Genomic DNA, 22,551 nt, shown 5'->3' on the forward strand with positions numbered 1-22,551 from the left:
CTATTGGACAAATTCAGGAATGCTTATCCTCTGCTTCCATTTAATCTTTTTTTTTTTTTAAAGATTTGGCGGAATGAATACACCCCTGATCACACGCAAACACAGTTCCCTGTCATGTCAGCCAAACAAACTGCATGATCCCTTTTATTGTTTTATAATTCCTTCTCCCATAATCCTCCACTCACATGTTCCTTCGCTGTGGACTTCACTGCACAACACATCAGCTCTCTGTGACCAGGCAAAAACAAACATTTCCAAGCCAAACCTTCATACCATAACCGCTAACCGCTACACACAGCCTACATCATTGTCACCATTATTAGCTAACATCATAGTGAAAATAGCTACTGGAACCAACGCGTTAGAAAACCCGCTACGATCATGCAGTACAGTGTACAGTCAGCAAACAGTTTAGCAGTTACACGTGCAGGACCTGGTGGCAATACATTAATAAAACCAAAAGCTTACATTGACTTAGAAGAGTTCCAGTGTTTGATAGCCATAGTCAGCTAGCTAACATAGCATCCCTCTGTTATAGCCAGCTAGCTAACATAGCATCTCTCTGTTATAGCCAGCTAGCTAACATAGCATCCCTCTGTTATAGCCAGCTAGCTAACATAGCATCCCTCTCTGTTGGATAGCCATAGCCAGCTAGCTAACATAGCATTTATCTCTGTTGGATAGCCATAGCCAGCTAGCTAACATAGCAAAAAAATGTGTCTGTTAAAATAACATCAAAATGATCATAAATCCAGTGTAGACATTGTTAATGTTGTAAATGACTGTTGTAGCTGGAAATGGCAGATTTTTTTATATGGAATATTTAGACAGGTGTACAGAGGCCCATTATCAGCAACCATCACTCCTGTGTTCCTATGGCACGTTGTGTTAGCTAATCCAAGTTTATCGTTTAAAAGGCTAATTGATCATTAGAAAACCCTTTTGAAAGGATGCTAGCACAGCTGAAAACTGTTGTTCTGATTTTAAAGAAGCAGTAAAACTGGCCTTCTTTAGACTAGTTGAGTATCTGGAGCATCAGTATTTGTGGGTTCGATTACAGGCTCAAAATGGCCAGAAACAAATAACTTTCTTCTGAAACTCGTCAGTCTATTCTTGTGCTGAGAAATGAAGGCTAGCAATTGCGAGAAATTGCCAAGAAACTGAAGATCTCGTACAACGCTGTGTACTACTCCCTTCACAGAACAGCACAAACTAGTTTTAGAAACAGACACCTCACAAGTCCTCAGCTGGCAGCTTGATTAATAAATAGTGCCTGCAAAACACCAGTCTCAATGTCAACAGTGAAGAGGCGACTCCGAGATGCTGGCCTTTTAGGCAAAGTACCTCTGTCCAGTGTCTGTGTTCTTTTGCCTATCTTAATCTTTTCTTTTTGTTGGCCAGTCTGAGATATGGCTTTTTCTTTGGCCAGCATCCCGGAGTCAACACTTCACTGTTGAAGTTATCTAAAAAGGACAACTTTTTTTAATGTTTCACTATTTTTATTTTTATGAAATTCACTGAGGAGGATAGTCCTCCCCAACCTCCTCCACGGGCATACATTTTTAGTTCAGCTGACCGGAAGCTGCATATCATTACTAGCTAGCCAGCTGCACATTATTGGTTAACTAGCTAGCTGCATACTAGCAACGTTACTAGCTAGCCAGCGGTATATCTTTGGGTAGTTAGCCAGCTGACTGGAAGCTGCATAATATTGCTAGCTAGCCAGCTCCACATTACTGGTTTGCTAGGTAGCTGACCAGAAGCTGCATAACGTTACTAGGTAGCTGACTGGAAGCTGCATAACATTACTAGTTAGTTGACCAGAAGCTGCATAACATTACTAGGTAGCTGACCAGAAGCTGCATAACATTATTAGCTAGGTAGCTGACCAGAAGCTGCATAACATTACTAGCTAGGTAGCTGACCGGAAGCTGCATAATATTACTAGCTAGGTAGCTGATCAGAAGCTGCATAACGTTACTAGGTAGCTGACCAGAAGCTGCATAATATTACTAGCTAGGCAGCTGACCGGAAGCTGCATAATATTACTAGCTAGGTAGCTGACCAGAAGCTGCATAACGTTACTAGGTAGCTGACCAGAATCTGCATAATATTACTAGCTAGGCAGCTGACCGGAAGCTGCATAATATTACTAGCTAGGTAGCTGACCAGAAGCTACATAACATTACTAGCTAGGTAGCTGACCAGAAGCTACATAACATTACTAACTAGCTGACCAGAAGCTACATAACATTACTAGCTAGCTGACCAGAAGCTACATAACATTACTAACTAGCTGACCAGAAGCTACATAACATTACTAGCTAGCTGCCCTGTGGAGAATAAAGGTAGTCTGCCTGTAGTCTGCCCTGTGGAGAATAACGGTAGTCTGCCTGTAGTCTGCCCTGTGGAGAATACCGGTATTCTGCCTGTAGTCTGCCCTGTGGAGAATAACGGTAGTCTGCCTGTAGTCTGCCCTGTGGAGAATACCGGTATTCTGCCTGTAGTCTGCCCTGTGGAGAATAACGGTAGTCTGCCTGTAGTCTGCCTTGTGGAGAATAACGGTAGTCTGCCTGTAGTCTGCCCTGTGGAGAATAACGTAGTCTGCCTGTAGTCTGCCCTGTGGAGAATAACGGTAGTCTGCCTGTAGTCTGCCCTGTGGAGAATAACGGTAGTCTGCCTGTAGTCTGCCCTGTGGAGAATAACGGTAGTCTGCCTGTAGTCTGCCCTGTGGAGAATAACGGTAGTCTGCCTGTAGTCTGCCCTGTGGAGAATAACGGTAGTCTGCCTGTAGTCTGCCCTGTGGAGAATAACGGTAGTCTGCCTGTAGTCTGCCCTGTGGAGAATAACGGTATTCTGCCTGTAGTCTGCCCTGTGGAGAATAACGGTAGTCTGCCTGTAGTCTGCCCTGTGGAGAATAACGGTAGTCTGCCTGTAGTCTGCCCTGTGGAGAATAACGGGTAGTCTGCCTGTAGTCTGCCCTGTGGAGAATAACGGTAGTCTGCCTGTAGTCTGCCTGTAGTCTGCCTTGTGGAGAATAACGGTAGTCTGCCTGTAGTCTGCCCTGTGGAGAATAACGGTAGTCTGCCTGTAGTCTGCCCTGTGGAGAATAACGGTAGTCTGCCTGTAGTCTGCCCTGTGGAGAATAACGGTAGTCTGCCTGTAGTCTGCCCTGTGGAGAATAACGGTAGTCTGCCTGTAGTCTGCCCTGTGGAGAATAACGGTAGTCTGCCTGTAGTCTGCCCTGTGGAGAATAACGGTAGTCTGCCTGTAGTCTGCCCTGTGGAGAATAACGGTGATCAGACCCCTTGACTTTTCCCACATTTTGTTACTTTACAGCCTTATCCCAAAATGTATTAAATTATTTTTTCCCCTCATCAAGCTACACACAATATCCTATAATGACAAAGCAGAAACAGTAGAAAAATATATATTTTTGCACATATATAAAAAAGAAACTGAAATATTACATTTACATAAGTACTCAGATCCTTTACTCACCAATTTGTTGAAACACCTTTGGCAGCGATTACAGCCTCGAGTCTTCTTGGGTATGACGCTACATACTTGGCACACTTATATTTGGGGAGTTTCTCCCATTTTTCTCTGCAGATCCTCTCAAGCTCTGTCAGGTTGGATGGGAAGAGTCGCTGCACAGCTATTTTCAGGTCTCTCCAAATGTTCGATTGGATTCAAGTCCAGTCTCAGGCTGGGTCACTCAAGGACATTCAAAGAATTTTCCAGAAGCCACTCCTGCATTGTCTTGGCTGTGTGCTTACGGTTGTTGTCCTGATGGAAGGTGAACCTTCACCCCAGTCTGAGGTCCTGAGAGCTCTGTAGCAGGTTTTCATTAAGGATCTCTCTGTACTTTGCTCTGTTCATTTTTCCCTTGATCCTGACTAGTCTCCCAGTCTCTGCCACTGAAAAACATCCCCCCCCCCGCATCATGCTGCCACCACCATGCTTCACCTTAGGGATGGTGCCAGGTTTCCTCCAGATGTTCAATATTGGTTGTACTTCTGGAAGTTTCTCCCATCTCCACAGAGGAACACTAGAGCTCTGTCAGAGTGACCATCGGGTTCTTGGTCACCTCCCTGACAAAGGCCCGTCTCCCCTGATTGCTCAGTTTTGCCAGTGGCCAGCTCTTGGAAGAGTGTTGGTAGTTCCAAACTTCTTACACTTAAGAATGATGGAGGCCACTGTGTTCTTAGAGACCTTCAATGCTTCATAAATGTTGTGGTACCTTTCCCCAGATCTGTACCTCGACACAATCCTGTCTCGGAGCTCTATGGACAATTCCTTCGACCTCATGGCTTGGTTTTTGATCTGACAGGTGTGTGCCTTTCTAAATCATGACCAATCAATCAAATTTACCACAGGTGGACTCGAATCAAGTTGATCAATGGAAACAGGATGCACCTGAGCATATTTACACGTTTCATAGCAAAGGGTCTGAATACTTATGCAAAAAGGTATTTTTTTTAATTTTATTTTTTAAAATAAATTCACAAAAATCTTCGGAAAATCTTCACTTTGTCATTATAGGATATTGTGTATAGATTGCTGAGTACATTTAAAAAAAAATATAATCCATTTTAGAGGGGGGTACTTTGAGCATCTACCACCCAAATGTCTGAGCACAACAATCTACAGGTGACATATAAGTGACATAAAAGTGACATACATGTAACTTTATTCTATTTTCAGACCAAGCTGTCCTCTGATTGGTTGTGTTAGCTGTATGTCAGGTCTACCTGTCCTCTGATTGGTTGTGTCATCTGTCTGTCTGTCAGGCCAAGCTGGGCTCTGGTAGGCTAATGGGACCGAAGGGCGTGTCAGTGGATCAGAACGGTCATGTGATCGTCGTTGACAACAAGGCATGCACTGTCTTCATCTTCCAGCCAACCGGCAAGCTCGTTTCTAAATTCGGTAGCCGCGGCAACGGAGACAAACAGTTTGCAGGTGTGTTGATGATGATGCTGAGGGTCATGATGGTGATGATGATGGGAATGATAATGATGGTGATGATCATGATCATGATCCATCTCTCCTCTCTCCACCTCCTCTCCTCCTCTCTCCACTTCCTCTTCACCTCTCCTTCTCTCTCCACCTCCTCTTCATTTGTCCTCTCTCCACCTACTCCTTTCCTCCTCTCTCCACCTCCTTGCCTCCTCTCTCCACTTCCTCTTCACCTCTCCTTCTCTCTCCACCTCCTCTCTCCACCTCCTCTTCATTTGTCCTCTCCTCTCTCCACCTACTCCTTTCCTCCTCTCTCCACCTCCTTGCCTCCTCTCTCCACTTCCTCTTCACCTCTCCTTCTCTCACCACCTCCTCTCTCCACCTCCTCTTCATTTGTCCTCTCCTCTCTCCACCTACTCCTTTCCTCCTCTCTCCACCTCCTCTCCTCCTCTCTCCACTTCCTCTTCACCTCTCCACCTCCTCTCTCCACCTCCTCTTCATTTGTCCTCTCCTCTCTCCACCTACTCCTTTCCTCCTCTCTCCACCTCCTTGCCTCCTCTCTCCACTTCCTCTTCACCTCTCCTTCTCTCTCCACCTCCTCTTCATTTGTCCTCTCCTCTCTCCACCTACTCCTCTCCTCCTCTCTCCACTTCCTCTTCACCTCTCCTTCTCTCTCCACCTCCTCTCTCCACCTCCTCTTCATTTGTCCTCTCCTCTCTCCACCTACTCCTCTCCTCCTCTCTCCACTTCCTCTTCACCTCTCCTTCTCTCTCCACCTCCTCTCTCCACCTCCTCTTCATTTGTCCTCTCCTCTCTCCACCTACTCCTCTCCTCCTCTCACCACTTCCTCTTCACCTCTCCTTCTCTCTCCACCTCCTCTCTCCACCTCCTCTTCACTTGTCCTCTCTCCACCTACTCCTTTCCTCCTCTCTCCACCTCCTTGCCTCCTCTCTCCTCTCTTCCGACCAGGTCCTCATTTTGCAGCCGTCAACAACAACAATGAGATCATAGTGACAGACTTCCACAACCACTCAGTCAAGGTAACCAACTTCTCAGGTTCATCAGACACTTCCACAACCACTCAGTCAAGGTAACCAACTTCTCAGGTTCATCAGACACTTCCACAACCACTCAGTCAAGGTAACCAACTTCTCAGGACACTTCCACCCAATATTTACTAGGTCTGATGGATCAACTAAACATGACCTTCATTAATTAAACCAACAGAATGAATGGGAAAAAGTCCTGGTTCAATTAAAAAAAAGTCCCCATTTCCCTCCCTCCCTCCTAGGTGTTCACCCCAGAGGGAGAGCTGCTGTTGAAGTTTGGATCTAACGGAGAGGGCAACGGTCAATTTAATGCTCCGACAGGCGTGGCCGTCGATGTGAATGGGAACATCATTGTAGCTGACTGGGGCAACAGCCGCATACAGGTATAGTTTTATATATAGATATAGATATATATAGATATACAGTACCAGTCATACAGGTATAGTTTTATATATAGATATAAATATATAGATATACAGTACCAGTCATACAGGTATAGTTTTATATATAGATATAGATATATATAGATATACAGTACCAGTCATACAGGTATAGTTGTGTATATAGATATAGATATACAGTACCAGTCATACAGGTATAGTTTTATATATAGATATAGATATATATAGATATACAGTACCAGTCATACAGGTATAGTTGTGTATATATAGATATAAATATATAGATATACAGTACCAGTCATACAGGTATAGTTTATATATATATATATATATATATATATATATATATATATATATATATAGATAGATAGATAGATAGATAGATAGATAGATAGATAGATAGATAGATAGATAGATAGATAGATAGATAGATATACAGTACCAGTCATACAGGTATATTGTATATATAGATATATATATATATAGATATACAGTACCAGTCATACAGGTATAGTTTTATATATATATATATATATATATATACAAAAAGTGTTAAACAAATCAGTATATTGTTTAGATTTTAGATTCTTCAAAGTAGCCACCCTTTGCCTTGTTGACAGCTTTGCACACTCTTTGCATTCTCTCAACCAGCTTCATGAGGTAAACACCTGGAAAGCATTTAAATTAACAGCTGTGCCTTTGCTGCAAAGAAACCACTACTAAAGGACACCAATAAGAAGAAGAGACTTGCTTGGGCCAAGAAACACAAGCAATGGACATTAGACCGGTGGAAATCTGTCCTTTCCATTTGAGATTTTGATTCCAAACCCGCTGTGTCTTTGTGAGATGCAGAGTAGGTGAACGGATGATCTCTACATGTTGGTGTTCCCACCGTGAAGCATGGAGGAGGAGGTGTGATTGTGTTGCGGTGCTTTGCTGGTGACACTGTCAGTGATTTTTTTTTAATTCAAGGCACACTTAACCAGTATGGCTACCACAGCATTCTGGAGTGATACGCCATCCCATCTGGTTTGCACTTAGTGGGACTATCATTTGTTTTTCAACAGGACCCAACACACCTCCAGGCTGTGTAAGGGCTATTTGCCCAAAAAAGAGAGTGATGGAGTGCTGCAACAGATGACCTGGCCTCCACAATCACCGAACCTCAACACTCAACCCAATTGAGATGGTTTGGGATGAGTTGGACCGCAGAGTGAAGGAAAAACAGCCAACAAGTGCTCAGAATATGTGGGAACTCCTTCAAGACTGTTGGAAAAAGCATTCCAGGTGAAGCTGGCTGAGAGAATGCCACATCCACAACAGCCACAGATATAGTATAGGTAATGTATTTAGCAGTAGCGTGCCGTGGTTCTGGGGCCTGGGCCTTCAGTGAAGTCCTACACAGTCCCACCCAAATTAATCCACCTCTTATTACCATCATTATGATGCCATGACTCTAGACACTATACATTTAGACAGAAACGCAGTATAACCAGGCGTTGCGTCACCTTGAAATTGACATTTTTATTCAGAGAATTGCAGGGGAAGAGTACAATACCTTTTCATTGTGCAGCTTCGTTGCCCTGCGCGCTTGTTCGTTGAGCTGTAGATCCACTCGGGTGTCCACAAAAGTTTTCAAAAGCACCATTGTTTGTAAGTGCCCAGCCGTACTTTGGTGTCTCGTTGCTGCCTTGGTTAGACAACTCAGGTTTGCAAAGCCAGTGTGGCTCCAAACACCAAATCGATCACTTGCAAATCATAGGCATTCCCAGCAGTACAGTTTGCAGTGCTTCTCGGAGCCTGTCTTTGTAGCGTCGGCTTTGTAGCGTCGGCGTCTACCTCTCCTGACAATGTCTAACTTTTCTTGAAAAGTTTGTCTTGAGAATGGCGTTATAATTATATCCTCGACCAAATCGATATCTTCTCCTTCCGCCATTGTGGGTTGAAAAAACAGTTTAGTAGTACGTGAATTAATTCGTTGATCAATTTCAGTTTCCTAGTTGGTAATCCAATCAAAAGACGTGCAGGCACTACGCCTGCTAGCTGGCTCCTGTGTAACACTGGAGCCAGCCAGCAGGCGTACAATAGCCAACTCTAAAGCTGATTGGTTGACACTAAATTTTAATTTCCATTCACTTTAAGCTACAAGCGCCCGCACTGTTGATTCTGAAGGCCTGAGGGCAGATTTTAGACCCCTGGCAACACATGATGGCTGAATATGATTGGATAAAATATCTAACATAAAGACCAGCCCTCCAAATCTCAACCTGGGGCTGGAAGCAGTGCAACCAAGAGGAACGCTATGAAATGAAGAGTGTAACTCTTACTCTGGGGAATAATTTAATACATATTTGTGGGAAAATATATTTAAAAAAAAAGATATATTCTGATGATGTTTAGGCCAGCAGAGAAGGCCTTGCTGGCCCTGACGGCCCACCACTGCTATTTAACCAGGCAAGTTAGTTATGAACAAATTCTAATTTACAATAACAGCCTACCCCGGACAATTATGCTCTGCCTTATTGGACTCCCGATCACAGCTGGATGTGATACAGCCTGGATTTGAACCACTGTAGTGACTTCTCTTGCACTGAGATGCAATGCCTTAGACTGCTGCACCACTCAGTGCATTCAGAAAGTGTTCATATCCTTTGAATTGATCCATAAATATATGTTTTTCCTCATCCATCTATACACAGTACCCGATAATGACATCACAATATCCCATAATGACATCACAATACCCCATAATGACATCACAATACCCCATAATGACAAAGTGAAAACAGTTTTAGAAATGTTTGCGAATTTACTGAGTATTACTGAGAATTTACTAAGTATTCACACCCCTGAGTCAATACAGTGGTGACAGCTGTGAGTGTTTCTGGGTAAGTCTCTAAGAGCTGTGAGTGTTTCTGGGTAACTCTCTAAGAGATGTGAGTGTTTCTGAGTAAGTCTCTAAGAGCTGTGAGTGTTTCTGGGTAAGTCTCTAAGAGCTGTGAGTCTTTCTGGGTAAGTCTCTAAGAGCTGTGAGTGTTTATGGGTAAGTCTCTAAAATCTGTGAGTGTTTATGGGTAAGTCTCTAAGAGCTGTGAGTTTTTCTGGGTAAGTCTCTAAGATCTGTGAGTGTTTCTGGGTAAGTCTCTAAGAGCTGTGGGTGTTTCTGGGTAAGTCTCTAAGAGCTGTGAGTCTTTCTTGGTAAGTCTCTAAGAGCCTACCACACCTGGATTATTTTTTAAAGTTCTTCAAACTCTGTCAAAGTGGTTGTTGATCATTGCTAGACAACCATTTAAGTCTTCCCATTGATTGTCACTCAGATTTAATCTAAAGCTGTAACTCGGAACATTCACTGTCCTCTTGGTAAGCAACTCCAGTGTAGATTTGGTCTTGTGTTTTAGGTTATGGTTTTGCTGGAAGGTGATTTAGTCTCCCAGTGTCTAGTGGAAAGCAGACTGAACCAGGTTTTCCTCTAGGATTTTGCCTTTGCTTATCAAAAATCAATCCTCCAAAACTCCCCAGTGCTAAACGATTACAAGCATACCCATAACATGATGCAGCCACCGCCATGCTTGTACATATGGAGAGTTTTACTCAGTAATGTGTTTTGTTGGATTTGCCCCAATCATGACACTTTGTATTCAGGACAAAACGTTCATTTCTTTAGCACATTTATTGCCGTATTTACAGTCTTGTTGCAAACAGGATGAATGTTTTGGAATATTTTTTATTCTGTACAGACTTCCTTCTTTTCACTCTGTCATTTAGGTTAGTATTGTGGAGTAACTACAATGTTGTTTATCCATCCTCAGTTTTCTCCTATCACAGCCATTACACTCGGTAACTATTTTAAAGCCACTACTGGCCTCATGATGAAATCCCTGAGCAGTTTCCTTCCTCTCCGGCAACTGAGTTAGGAAGGACGCCTGTATCTTTGTAGTGACTGGGGTGTATTGACACACCATTCAAAGTGTAATTAATAACTTCACCATGCTCAAAGGGGTATTCAATTTCTGCTTTATATATTTTAACCTATCTACCAATTGGTGCCCTTCTTTGCGAGGCATTGGAAAACCTCCATATTTTTTTGTGGTTTAATCTGTGTTTGAAATGCATTGCTCGACTGAGGGACCTTACAATTATCTGTATGTGTGGGGTACAGAGATGACGTAGTCATTCAAAAAAACATTTTAAATATAATTATTGCACACAGAGTGAGTCCATATAACATATTATGTTACTCCTGAACTTATTTATGCTTGCCATAAAAAAGGGGGTTGAATACTTATTGACTCATTTCAGCTTTTCATTGTTCATTGTTAATGAATTTGTAAAAAAAAATTTAAAAAAATGAAAAACATCCACTTTGACATTATGGGGTATTTTTGGGCGACAGTGTAGCCTAGTGGTTAGAGTGTTGGACTAGTAACCGAAAGGTTGCAAGTTCAAATCCCCAAGCTGACAAGGTACAAAATCTGTCGTTCTGCCCCTTAAAAGGCAGTTAACCCGCTGTTCCTAGGCCATCATTGAAAATATGAATTTGTTCTTTAACTGACTTGCCTAGTAAAATAAAGGTAAAAAAACCCCCAAAAAACCAAATTGTGTGTATGTCAGTGACAAACATGTCAGTCATTTTAAATTCAGGCTGTAACTTAACAAAATGTGGGAAAAGTGACACGTGTGAATACATTATACAATATATAATATATAATTTATACTGTATACAGGTACAAAATTATTCAAATACAGGTACAATAGTATTGTTTCTACACCTGCATGGCTTGATGTTTGGGGTTTTTAGGCTGGGTTTCTGTACAGCACTTTGAGATATCAGCTGATGTACAAAGGGCTTTATAAATAAATCTGGTTTGATTTGTTTTCAGTTACTTTAGAATAAAGATAATTCATTCAGAATACTTAAAAAAATACTTTGAGAATACTTTATCTTCATAATTCTTACACAGATATCAACGTTCAAAAAGTATTTTCATCATTCATCATCCCCCTTCTCCTCTCCAGGTGTCAATTTACATAAGTATCCTCCCCCTTCTCCTCTCCAGGTGTTAATTTACATAAGTATCCTCCCCCTTCTCCTCTCCAGGTGTTAATTTACATAAGTATCCTCCCCTTCTCCTCTCCAGGTGTTAATTTACATAAGTATCCCCCCCTCTCCTCTTCAGGTGTTAATTTACATAAGTATCCTCCCCCTCTCCTCTTCAGGTGTTAATTTACATAAGTATCCTCCCCCTCTCCTCTCCAGGTGTCAATTTACATAAGGATCCTCCCCCTCTCCTCTTCAGGTGTTAATTTACATAAGTATCCTCCCCCCTCTCCTCTTCAGGTGTTAATTTACATAAGTATCCCCCCTCTCCTCTCCAGGTGTCAATTTACATAAGTATCCTCCCCCTCCTCTTCAGGTGTTAATTTACATAAGTATCCTCCCCTCTCCTCTTCAGGTGTTAATTTACATAAGTATCCTCCCCCTCTCCTCTTCAGGTGTTAATTTACATAAGTATCCTCCTCTCCTCTTCAGGTGTTAATTTACATAAGTATCATCCCCTTCTCCTCTCCAGGTGTTAATTTACATAAGTATCCCCCCCCCCTCTCCTCTTCAGGTGTTAATTTACATAAGTATCCTCCCCTCTCCTCTCCAGGTGTTTGACGGTAGTGGCTCCTTCCTGTCCTATATCAACACATCAGCTGACCCTCTCTACGGACCTCAGGGTCTGGCTCTCACCTCTGATGGACACGTGGTGGTGGCCGACTCTGGGAACCACTGCTTCAAGGTCTACAGATACCTACAGTAATAGAGGGAGTGAGAAGAGAGATGGAGAGATGGATGGACAGAACCACTGCTTCAAGGTCTACAGATACCTACAGTAATAGAGGGAGTGAGAAGAGAGATGGAGAGATGGATGGACAGAACCACTGCTTCAAGGTCTACAGATACCTACAGTAATAGAGGGAGTGAGAAGAGAGATGGAGAGATGGATGGACAGAACCACTGTTTCAAGGTCTACAGACACCTACAGTAATAGAGGGAGGGAGGTATGGGTGAATGGATGGAGGGAGAAGAGATATGGAGAGATGGATGGACCGAATCACCGTTTCAAGGTCTACCACTTCCTGGTGTGAATTTAAATGACGACCAATCAAATCTGCTCCTCTCTTTGCACCGACGACACGTCACTCATCTGCCTTACTATTGGCCAGAACCGCACAGTGAGAGCATTGGTCCTGAGACCTAGCTCTCGGCTTGCCAAAATGATGTCACAGCTCCCCATCCCACCGTGGAAACCTGTTAATCTGACTCAATATCAAACTAATCTCAAACGGTTAATCTGACTCAATATCAAACTAATCTCAACCTGTTAATCTGACTCAATATCAAACAAATCTCAACCTGCTAATCTGACTCAATATCAAACTAATCTCAACCTGTTTATCTGTTCTTAAACCTATGGAGTCTACAGAACAATATAAATTGTACGTATGGGTTCTATAGAACGATACAAATGGTTCGTATGGGTTCTAGAGAATGATACAAATTGTTCGTATGGGTTCTAGAGAATGATACAAATTGTTCGTATGCGTTCTAGAGAACGATACTGATAAATGTATGTTCTATAGAATAATAATATTTATGGATCGTTTGAGGATCGCTGTCTGCAAAAATCAATAAGGAATGCTCAGTAATGTTCAATAACGTGGCTATGGTTATTCTAACACTCCACAGATATATTAATCAATCAATTCATTCATTATTGATGCTTGGTTGATTTGATTGATTGAGCTAAAAGGCAACTTGCGACTTTACACTTGGATGAGGTATTTATTCACACAATGTTTCAGAAGAAAAGAAAATACTAGGTGCTTTCCAAATTGCTTCCCTATGTAGTGCACTACGTAGGGAACGAAGTGCTATTTGGGAGACGGACACAGTTGAAAGATAACATGGAAGAGTATATATATATTTGGGAATTATCCTTATTATTAATATTGATCAATAACCATTTGCAAACTAACTCTCATCAATGCTGTTTTCACCCCCTCATTAGAAAAAAAATATATACAATTTTAGAAGTAGGGCTCAGCACGATTTAAATTCAAAGGTCATTTCCGATTGAACCGTGAATGCAGTCTCCAGGAACGCGGGAACATTGCCTTTGAATTTCTATTACGCTATAATGTAGATCTTCATGAATTGAGCCCTTAATATTTGATTAATAATTGTCTTGTTAATTAATAAGGATTCTAAATGAGTTTCTTTATGATTACGTTTGCTGTCGCTTGTCAGTACAGTAATATATCGCTCATAACGGAATACCAGAGTATTCTAGAACAATTCCAGTGTTTTCTAGAAGAAGAAAAAACATAGTATTCTAGAAGCATGCTTTTTGTTTTTACTCACTGTATCAATAGATCTCAACGGAACTCAACCAAAACAATGGAATTGCCATGGAAACGGCCATGGGGGAAAGTCCTGAATCTCTTCATTGCCCCCCAGAAAAATTAGCCTACATATAGGCTATTGTTAACATTTGTATTTCACGGTATGTTGAGGTAAAAATCAACAAAAACCCCAACACGTCATCATTACCAATAAACCGCATTACAGTTTAAAAACGCTTCCACTACCAATTTCTGTATGCTAACGATGCTAACCAGCTTATACGAACGGGAGTTCACATTTAGCAGTCATTTCTTAAATCTAAAAAGGGACAACTTTCATATATCATGCAGCGAAAACAGACAAATATATCCAATTTGGACTTCAGTAACCACATTGTGGGCCTCTTACAATACATAAATCATGATGGATTTGACAAATATCCTCTCGGTTACATCAGATTTGTTGAATGTGCGCCAATCTGGTCAACGGAACATCTGTGTTCCATTGACTCATTTTCCACATCTATCTGTTATGATCCAACAAACAGTGTTCTGTTAGAATCATATTCAGAGTTCCAAAATTCCGGTAAGTTCCCTAAAAATTCAATGCAGGTTTTCCAGAAATCCTGGTTGTAAGATTCCCGGAATCAGGAAGGAATATGCAGGAAATCCTAGAATTTTATAACTTGGATTTCTGGAAAGTCTGCATGGAAAAATGGGAAAATGAAAACCACTTTTCAAACCTGTATCCATAGCATGGGGTAGCCTAGTGGCTAGAGCGTTGGACTAGTAATCGAAAGGTTGCAAAATCGAATCCCTGCGCTGACAAGGTAAAAATCTGTCGTTCTGCCCCTGAACAAGGCAGTTAACCCCACTGTTCCAAGGCCGTCATTGAAAATAAGAATTGGTTCTTAATTAACTGACTTGCCTCGTTAAATAATGGTAAATAAATATACAATACTGTAACATCTGTAGGCTAATGGGAAGGATTGGATGAGGAATCAGGGGGTTGTGTACCAAATGGAACCCTGTTTCCCAGAGCCCTATGAACCTTGGTTGAAGTTACGCACGACAGGGTGCTATGTAGGATACTGACTATCAAACAAATGTCTACCCTACATTTCCAACACTATAGGAAGTGACCCCAAAAATACTGAAGAACATTTCGGTTCACATTCTGAATGTATTTATGTTATTATTTATTATTTGGGGTTATTTATACCTGGGGCGCAGTACTACTATGGGCTGACCCTGTAAAACAACACCTATCACACTACTATGACTGACCCTGTACTACAACACCTATCATACTACTATGACTGACCCTGTAAAACAACACCTATCATACTACTATGACTGACCCTGTACAACAACACCTATCGTACAACTGGGACTGACCCTGTAAAACAACACCTATCATAATACTATGACTGACCCTGTACAACAACACCTATCGTACAACTATGACCCTGTACAACAACACCTATCATACTACTATGACCCTGTACAACAACACCTATCATACTACTATGACCCTGTACAACAACACCTATCGTACAACTATGACCCTGTACAACAACACCTATCATACTACTATGACCCTGTACAACAACACCTATCATACTACTATGACCCTGTACAACAACACCTATCATACTACTATGACTGACCCTGTAAAACAACACCTATCATACTACTATGACCCTGTACAACAACACCTATCACACTACTATGACTGACCCTGTAAAACAACACCTATCATACTACTATGACTGACCCTGTAAAACAACACCTATCATACTACTATGACTGACCCTGTAAAACAACACCTATCATACTACTATGACCCTGTACAACAACACCTATCACACTACTATGACTGACCCTGTACTACAACACCTATCATACTACTATGACTGACCCTGTAAAACAACACCTATCATACTACTATGACCCTGTACAACAACACCTATCGTACAACTGGGACTGACCCTGTAAAACAACACCTATCATACTACTATGACTGACCCTGTACAACAACACCTATCATACTACTATGACTGACCCTGTAAAACAACACCTATCATACTACTATGACTGACCCTGTAAAACAACACCTATCGTACAACTATGACTGACCCTGTAAAACAACACCTATCATACTACTATGACTGACCCTGTAAAACAACACCTATCATACTACTATGACTGACCCTGTAAAACAACACCTATCATACTACTATGACCCTGTACAACAACACCTATCATACTACTATGACCCTGTAAAACAACACCTATCATACTACTATGACTGACCCTGTAAAACAACACCTATCGTACAACTGGGACTGACCCTGTAAAACAACACCTATCATACTACTATGACTGACCCTGTAAAACAACACCTATCATACTACTATGACTGACCCTGTAAAACAACACCTATCATACTACTATGACTGACCCTGTAGAACGACACCTATCATACTACTATGACCCTGTACAACAACACCTATCATACTACCATGACTGACCCTGTAAAACAACACCTATCACACTACTATGACTGACCCTGTAGAACGACACCTATCATACTACTATGACCCTGTACAACAACACCTATCATACTACCATGACTGACCCTGTAAAACAACACCTATCACACTACTATGACTGACCCTGTAGAACGACACCTATCATACTACTATGACTGACCCTGTAAAACAACACCTATCATACTACCATGACTGACCCTGTACAACAACACCTATCATACTACTATGACTGACCCTGTAAAACAACACCTATCATACTACTATGACTGACCCTGTAAAACAACACCTATCATACTACTATGACTGACCCTGTACAACAACACCTATCATACTACTATGACTGACCCTGTACAACAACACCTATCATACTACTATGACTGACCCTGTAAAACAACACCTATCATACAACTATGACTGACCCTGTAAAACAACACCTATCATACTACTATGACTGACCCTGTAAAACAACACCTATCATACTACTATGACTGACCCTGTACAACAACACCTATCATACTACTATGACTGACCCTGTAAAACAACACCTATCATACTACTATGACTGACCCTGTAAAACAACACCTATCATACTACTATGACCCTGTACAACAACACCTATCATACTACTATGTCTGACCCTGTAAAACAGCAGATTACCCTGCACCTATAATACTACTATGGTGTATGTAATAATAAAACATAATTTAAAAATAATAATTTTGGGGTGTTTATGAATGTTATTTATTTATTATGGAATAATGTATGTATATATGTATTTATGTTTTCATGTAAATCATCTGAAAACTACTATGGTACTCATTGTACATGTTGTTTTCATGTAAATCATCTGAATACTACTATGGTACCCATTGTACATGTTGTTTTCATGTAAATCATCTGAATACCACTATAGTACCCGTTGTACATGTTGTTTTCATGTAAATCAGCTGAATACTATTATGGTACCTATTGTACATGTTGATTTCATGTAAATCATCTGAATACCACTATAGAATTCATTGTACATGTTTTTTTAATGTAAATCATTTGAATACCACTATAGTACCAGTTGTACATGTTGTTTTCTTGTAAATCATCTGAATACTACTCTAGTACCCATTGTACATGTTGTTCTTCTATTTATAGCCTAAATGCATTATCATGTTTTCTATTTTATTTATATTCATTATCGTGTCATGTTCAAATCAAATTTTGCTCATCTGCGATGGACGGCGTTTCACGATTGTCTTTCGTGGCGATAATTTGTTTCAGAGAACAGAATATGCACAGACGAAGTAATGAACCGACTTCTTCATCTCATTATTTGACACACACAGCCTTACATTCATTCATGTTTCCATTAGTCACACAGCCTTACATTCATTCATGTTTCCATTAGATACACAGCCTTACAGTCATTCATGTTTCCATTAGTTACACAGCCTTACATTCATTCATGTTTCCATTAGTCACACAGCCTTACATTCATTCATGTTTCCATTAGTCACACAGCCTTACATTCATTCATGTTTCCATTAGTCACACAGCCTTACATTCATTAATGTTTCCATTAGTCACACAGCCTTACATTCATTAATGTTTCCATTAGTCACACAGCCTTACATTCATTCATGTTTTCATTAGATACACAGCCTTACATTCATTCATGTTTCCATTAGTCACACAGCCTTACATTCATTCATGTTTCCATTAGTCACACAGCCTTACAGTCATTCATGTTTCCATTAGTCACACAGCCTTACATTCATTCATGTTTTCATTAGATACACAGCCTTACATTCATTCATGTTTCCATTAGATACACAGCCTTACATTCATTCATGTTTCCATTAGATACACAGCCTTACATTCATTCATGTTTCCATTAGATACACAGCCTTACATTCATTCATGTTTCCATTAGTCACATAGCCTTACATTCATTCATGTTTCCATTAGATACACAGCCTTACATTCATTCATGTTTCCATTAGTCACACAGCCTTACATTCATTCATGTTTCCATTAGTCACACAGCCTTACAGTCATTCATGTTTCCATTAGTCACACAGCCTGACATTCATTCATGTTTCCATTAGTCACACAGCCTTACATTCATTCATGTTTCCATTAGTCACACAGCCTTACAGTCATTCATGTTTCCATTAGTCACACAGCCTTACATTCATTCATGTTTCCATTAGTCACACAGCCTTACATTCATTCATGTTTCCATTAGTCACACAGCCTTACATTCATTCATGTTTCCATTAGTCACACAGCCTTACATTCATTCATGTTTCCATTAGTCACACAGCCTTACATTCATTCATGTTTCCATTAGTCACACAGCCTTACATTCATTCATGTTTCCATTAGATACACAGCCTGACATTCATTCATGTTTCCATTAGATACACAGCCTTACATTCATTCATGTTTCCATTAGATACACAGCCTTACATTCATTCATGTTTCCATTAGTCACACAGCCTTACATTCATTCATGTTTCCATTAGATACACAGCCTTACATTCATTCATGTTTCCATTAGTCACACAGCCTTACATTCATTCATGTTTCCATTAGTCACACAGCCTTACATTCATTCATGTTTCCATTAGTCACACAGCCTTACATTCATTCATGTTTCCATTAGTCACACAGCCTTACATTCATTCATGTTTCCATTAGTCACACAGCCTTACATTCATTCATGTTTCCATTAGATACACAGCCTGACATTCATTCATGTTTCCATTAGTCACATAGCCTTACATTCATTCATGTTTCCATTAGTCACACAGCCTTACATTCATTCATGTTTCCATTAGTCACACAGCCTTACATTCATTCATGTTTCCATTAGTCACACAGCCTTACATTCATTCATGTTTCCATTAGATACACAGCCTTACATTCATTCATGTTTCCATTAGTTACACAGCCTTACATTCATTCATGTTTCCATTAGTCACACAGCCTTACATTCATTCATGTTTCCATTAGTCACACAGCCTTACATTCATTCATGTTTCCATTAGTCACACAGCCTTACATTCATTAATGTTTCCATTAGTCACACAGCCTGACATTCATTCATGTTTTCATTTAACAGGAATGTTCTTTTCCCATAGTTGTCATGTTATTTTGTAATTGTTTTAACGATATAGTAGATCACTTTCTCAGTTTAGGTCTTTAAGTTCTACTCTGTATCTCACTCTGTCTGTCCCTTACATAGCACCCTGTCCCCTACGTAGTTTACTAGTGTTGACCAAAGTCCTATGTAGTGCACTACTGTTGACCTATCCCCTACGTAATGCACTAGTGCTGACCAAAGCCCTATGTAGTGCACTACTGGTGACCTATCCCCTCCGGAGTGCACTAGTGTTGACCTATCCCCTAGGTAGTGCACTACTGTTGACCTATCCCCTAGGTAGTGCACTACTGTTGACCTATCCCCTACGTAGTCCACTACTGTTGACCTATTCCCTACGTAGTGCACTAGTGTTGACCAAAGCCCTATGTAGTGCACTACTGTTGACCTATCCCCTCCCCTCCGGAGTGCACTAGTGCACTAGTGTTGACCAGAGCCCTATGTTGAAAGTTGTGCACTATATAGGGAATAGGGTGCCATTTGGGAGACAAGCCTATGTAACACAAGCCATTTGGGTCCCACGGACCAGGATTAAGAAAAGTGATATATATCTATATATATATATATATCTGTCAAACGGGTTGCATTTCTTGAGCTTGAAACAGGAGTCACTAGTATCAGGTATGCAGCTGAGGTATGGGATGTCGGCCTCTACTTCAGGTATTGGTAAACTTCCTCGTCCAGCGATATGAGGATGAAGTAAGACAAAAATTCATGTTTATATATATATATATATATATATATAAATTCATATATATATCACTTTCCTTAATCCTGGTCCATGGGACCCAAATGGGGTGCAGGGATTAGTTCCAACCCAGCACTAACACACCCTTTAACAGCTATAGTCAAGGTTTGATGATTAGTTGATCAGCTGTAGCCAGTCTGTTAGTTAGTGCTGGGATGGCACTAAACTCTGCACAGGACCAGGGTCGTCCACCACTTCCTTGTTGACCTTGACCTTGTTTTCTAACGTGACACAGAAATAAAGCATTGATTCAAGACGTTGTGTTGCGAGTGTCTGCGCGTGTTCATTCACAAACCATGCTGTTCACAACAACCACTAGACGGAAGCAGAGATGATGCAAAGAACCCTGAAACCTTGACATGACTGGGAAAGGGACAGGGGGGGATACCTGGTCAGTTACCTAGCCCATAGACGCTGATCTGGGGTCAGTTTTGAATTTCCCCCACTTATGGTTAAGGTTAGGATTGGGGGAGGGGACGCTGATTCTAGATCTGTACGTTGGCCAATTACAAATGGCAGCAAGTACACATTTCATGTAATATCTGACTTATATGAGTGGCTCGCATTCAGACTTAACCTCTTGAAACTCTAGGGGCGCAATTTCATTTTTGGATGAAAAACGTTCCCATTTTAAACAAGATATTTTGTCACAAAAAGATGCTCGACTATGCATATAATTGATAGCTTTGGAAAGACAACACTCTGAATTTTCCAGAACTGCAAAGATATTCTCTGTGGGTTCCCTAGAACGGGAGCTACAGGCAAAACCAAGATGAAATGGCAGCCAGGAAACCAGCAAGATTTTTGAGGCTCCGTTTTCCATTGTCTCCTTATATGGCTGTGAATGCGAGAGGAATGAGCCTGCCCTTTCTGTCGTTTCCCCAAGGTGTCTGCAGCATTGTGACGTATTTGTAGGCATATCATTGGAAGATTGACCATAAGAGACTACATTTTCCAGGTGTCCGCCCGGTGTCCTCCGTCGAAATTGGTGCGTCTTTTTCAGCTGCTGGTATTTTTCCATGCGATTCTGAGGGGAAAGCAGGCTTCCACGAACTGCATATCAATGAAGAGATATGTGAAAAAACACCTTGAGGATTGATTCTAAACGTTTGCCATGTTTCGGTCGATATTATGGAGTTAATTCGGAAAAAGTTTGACGTTTTGGTGACTGAATTTTCGAATTTTAGCCAAATGTGATGTACAAAACGGAGCGATTTCTCCTACACAAAGATTCTTTCAGGAAAAACTGAACATTTGCTATGTAACTGAGAGTCTCCTCATTGAAAACATCAGAAGCTCTTCAAAGGTAAATGATTTTATTTATTTGGTTATCTGGTTTTTGGGAAAATGTTGCGTGCTAAATGCTACTCAAAATGCTAAGCTAGCTTAGCATACTCTTACACAAATTAGTCAATTTCTATGGTTCAAAAGCATATTTTGAAAATCTGAGATGACAGTGTTGTTAAGAAAAGGCTAAGCTTGAGAGCAGACACATTATTTTCATTTTATTTGCGATTTTCAGAAATCGTTAACGTTGCGTTATGCTAATGAGCCTGAGGCTTTAGTCACGATCCCGGATCCGGGATGGGGAGTTTCAAGAAGTTAAGGTCGCTGCTCGGGCTCCAAATGACCTATTGAGCCGAAACTTGGGATACAAGGTCGCCTACACATAATGTCAGAACTGGACCCGCAGCTAGATAGTAACTACGTGTTATATGCTTTTATTATGGTTTAATTAACGGAGGGACCCATTGGGGTGCGTAGAGACATACACTCCCTGCATTAGTTAACCTTGTTGGAACTTTTAAAGAACCGTCAGACCTAGAGTTCCGAAACTTTAGAATCCTGTTCTAGACCTCAGGTCGATAGTGTGTGGTTACGTCGCTCTAGAAGGTTCTCGGACCGAGAAACAGCCTCGTACATTTGCAATGACTTCAATTCATTTTTGCATCACGAAAATGTCGACATTTAGAAATGTCCCAGAGTCACAAGACTAGGTGCATTGTGACCGTCTCGGCCCATAGAGACAGAACCCAACGTTTCTGTCCGATAGCTCATTCAAGGACCCCGTAGCAAGTCATGGAAAAAAGTGGATTTTCAGCACCAATTAGGGTTTTACTCGGACACCAAATGACCTATCGAGCCGAAACTTGGGATTCGAGGTCGCCTCAGCTAGGCCTACACATAACATAAGAAATAGACCCGCAGCTAGAACGTAACTACGTGTTTTATGTTTTTTTATGGTTTGAACTGAAGGCGTTGTGAATTTTGGGCCAGCTCTGTAGTATGTGAT

The 22,551-nt window shown here is 41.0% G+C and overlaps 1 protein-coding gene across 1 annotated transcript; it reads left to right on the forward strand.

The window, feature by feature from the left end:
* The first annotated feature begins 4,797 nt into the window (after positions 1-4,797).
* LOC135534856 (tripartite motif-containing protein 2-like) lies at positions 4,798-12,477 on the forward strand. Its single transcript, XM_064961669.1, has 4 exons — positions 4,798-4,962; positions 5,929-5,999; positions 6,251-6,391; positions 12,061-12,477. The coding sequence occupies exons 1-4, from the start codon at positions 4,818-4,820 to the stop codon at positions 12,211-12,213; spliced, it is 510 nt and encodes a 169-aa protein (XP_064817741.1). The 5' UTR covers positions 4,798-4,817; the 3' UTR covers positions 12,214-12,477.
* Positions 12,478-22,551: the final 10,074 nt, after the last annotated feature.

This window comes from Oncorhynchus masou, unplaced genomic scaffold (genome assembly GCF_036934945.1).
Source record: "Oncorhynchus masou masou isolate Uvic2021 unplaced genomic scaffold, UVic_Omas_1.1 unplaced_scaffold_4025, whole genome shotgun sequence".
NCBI lineage: Eukaryota > Metazoa > Chordata > Actinopteri > Salmoniformes > Salmonidae > Oncorhynchus > Oncorhynchus masou.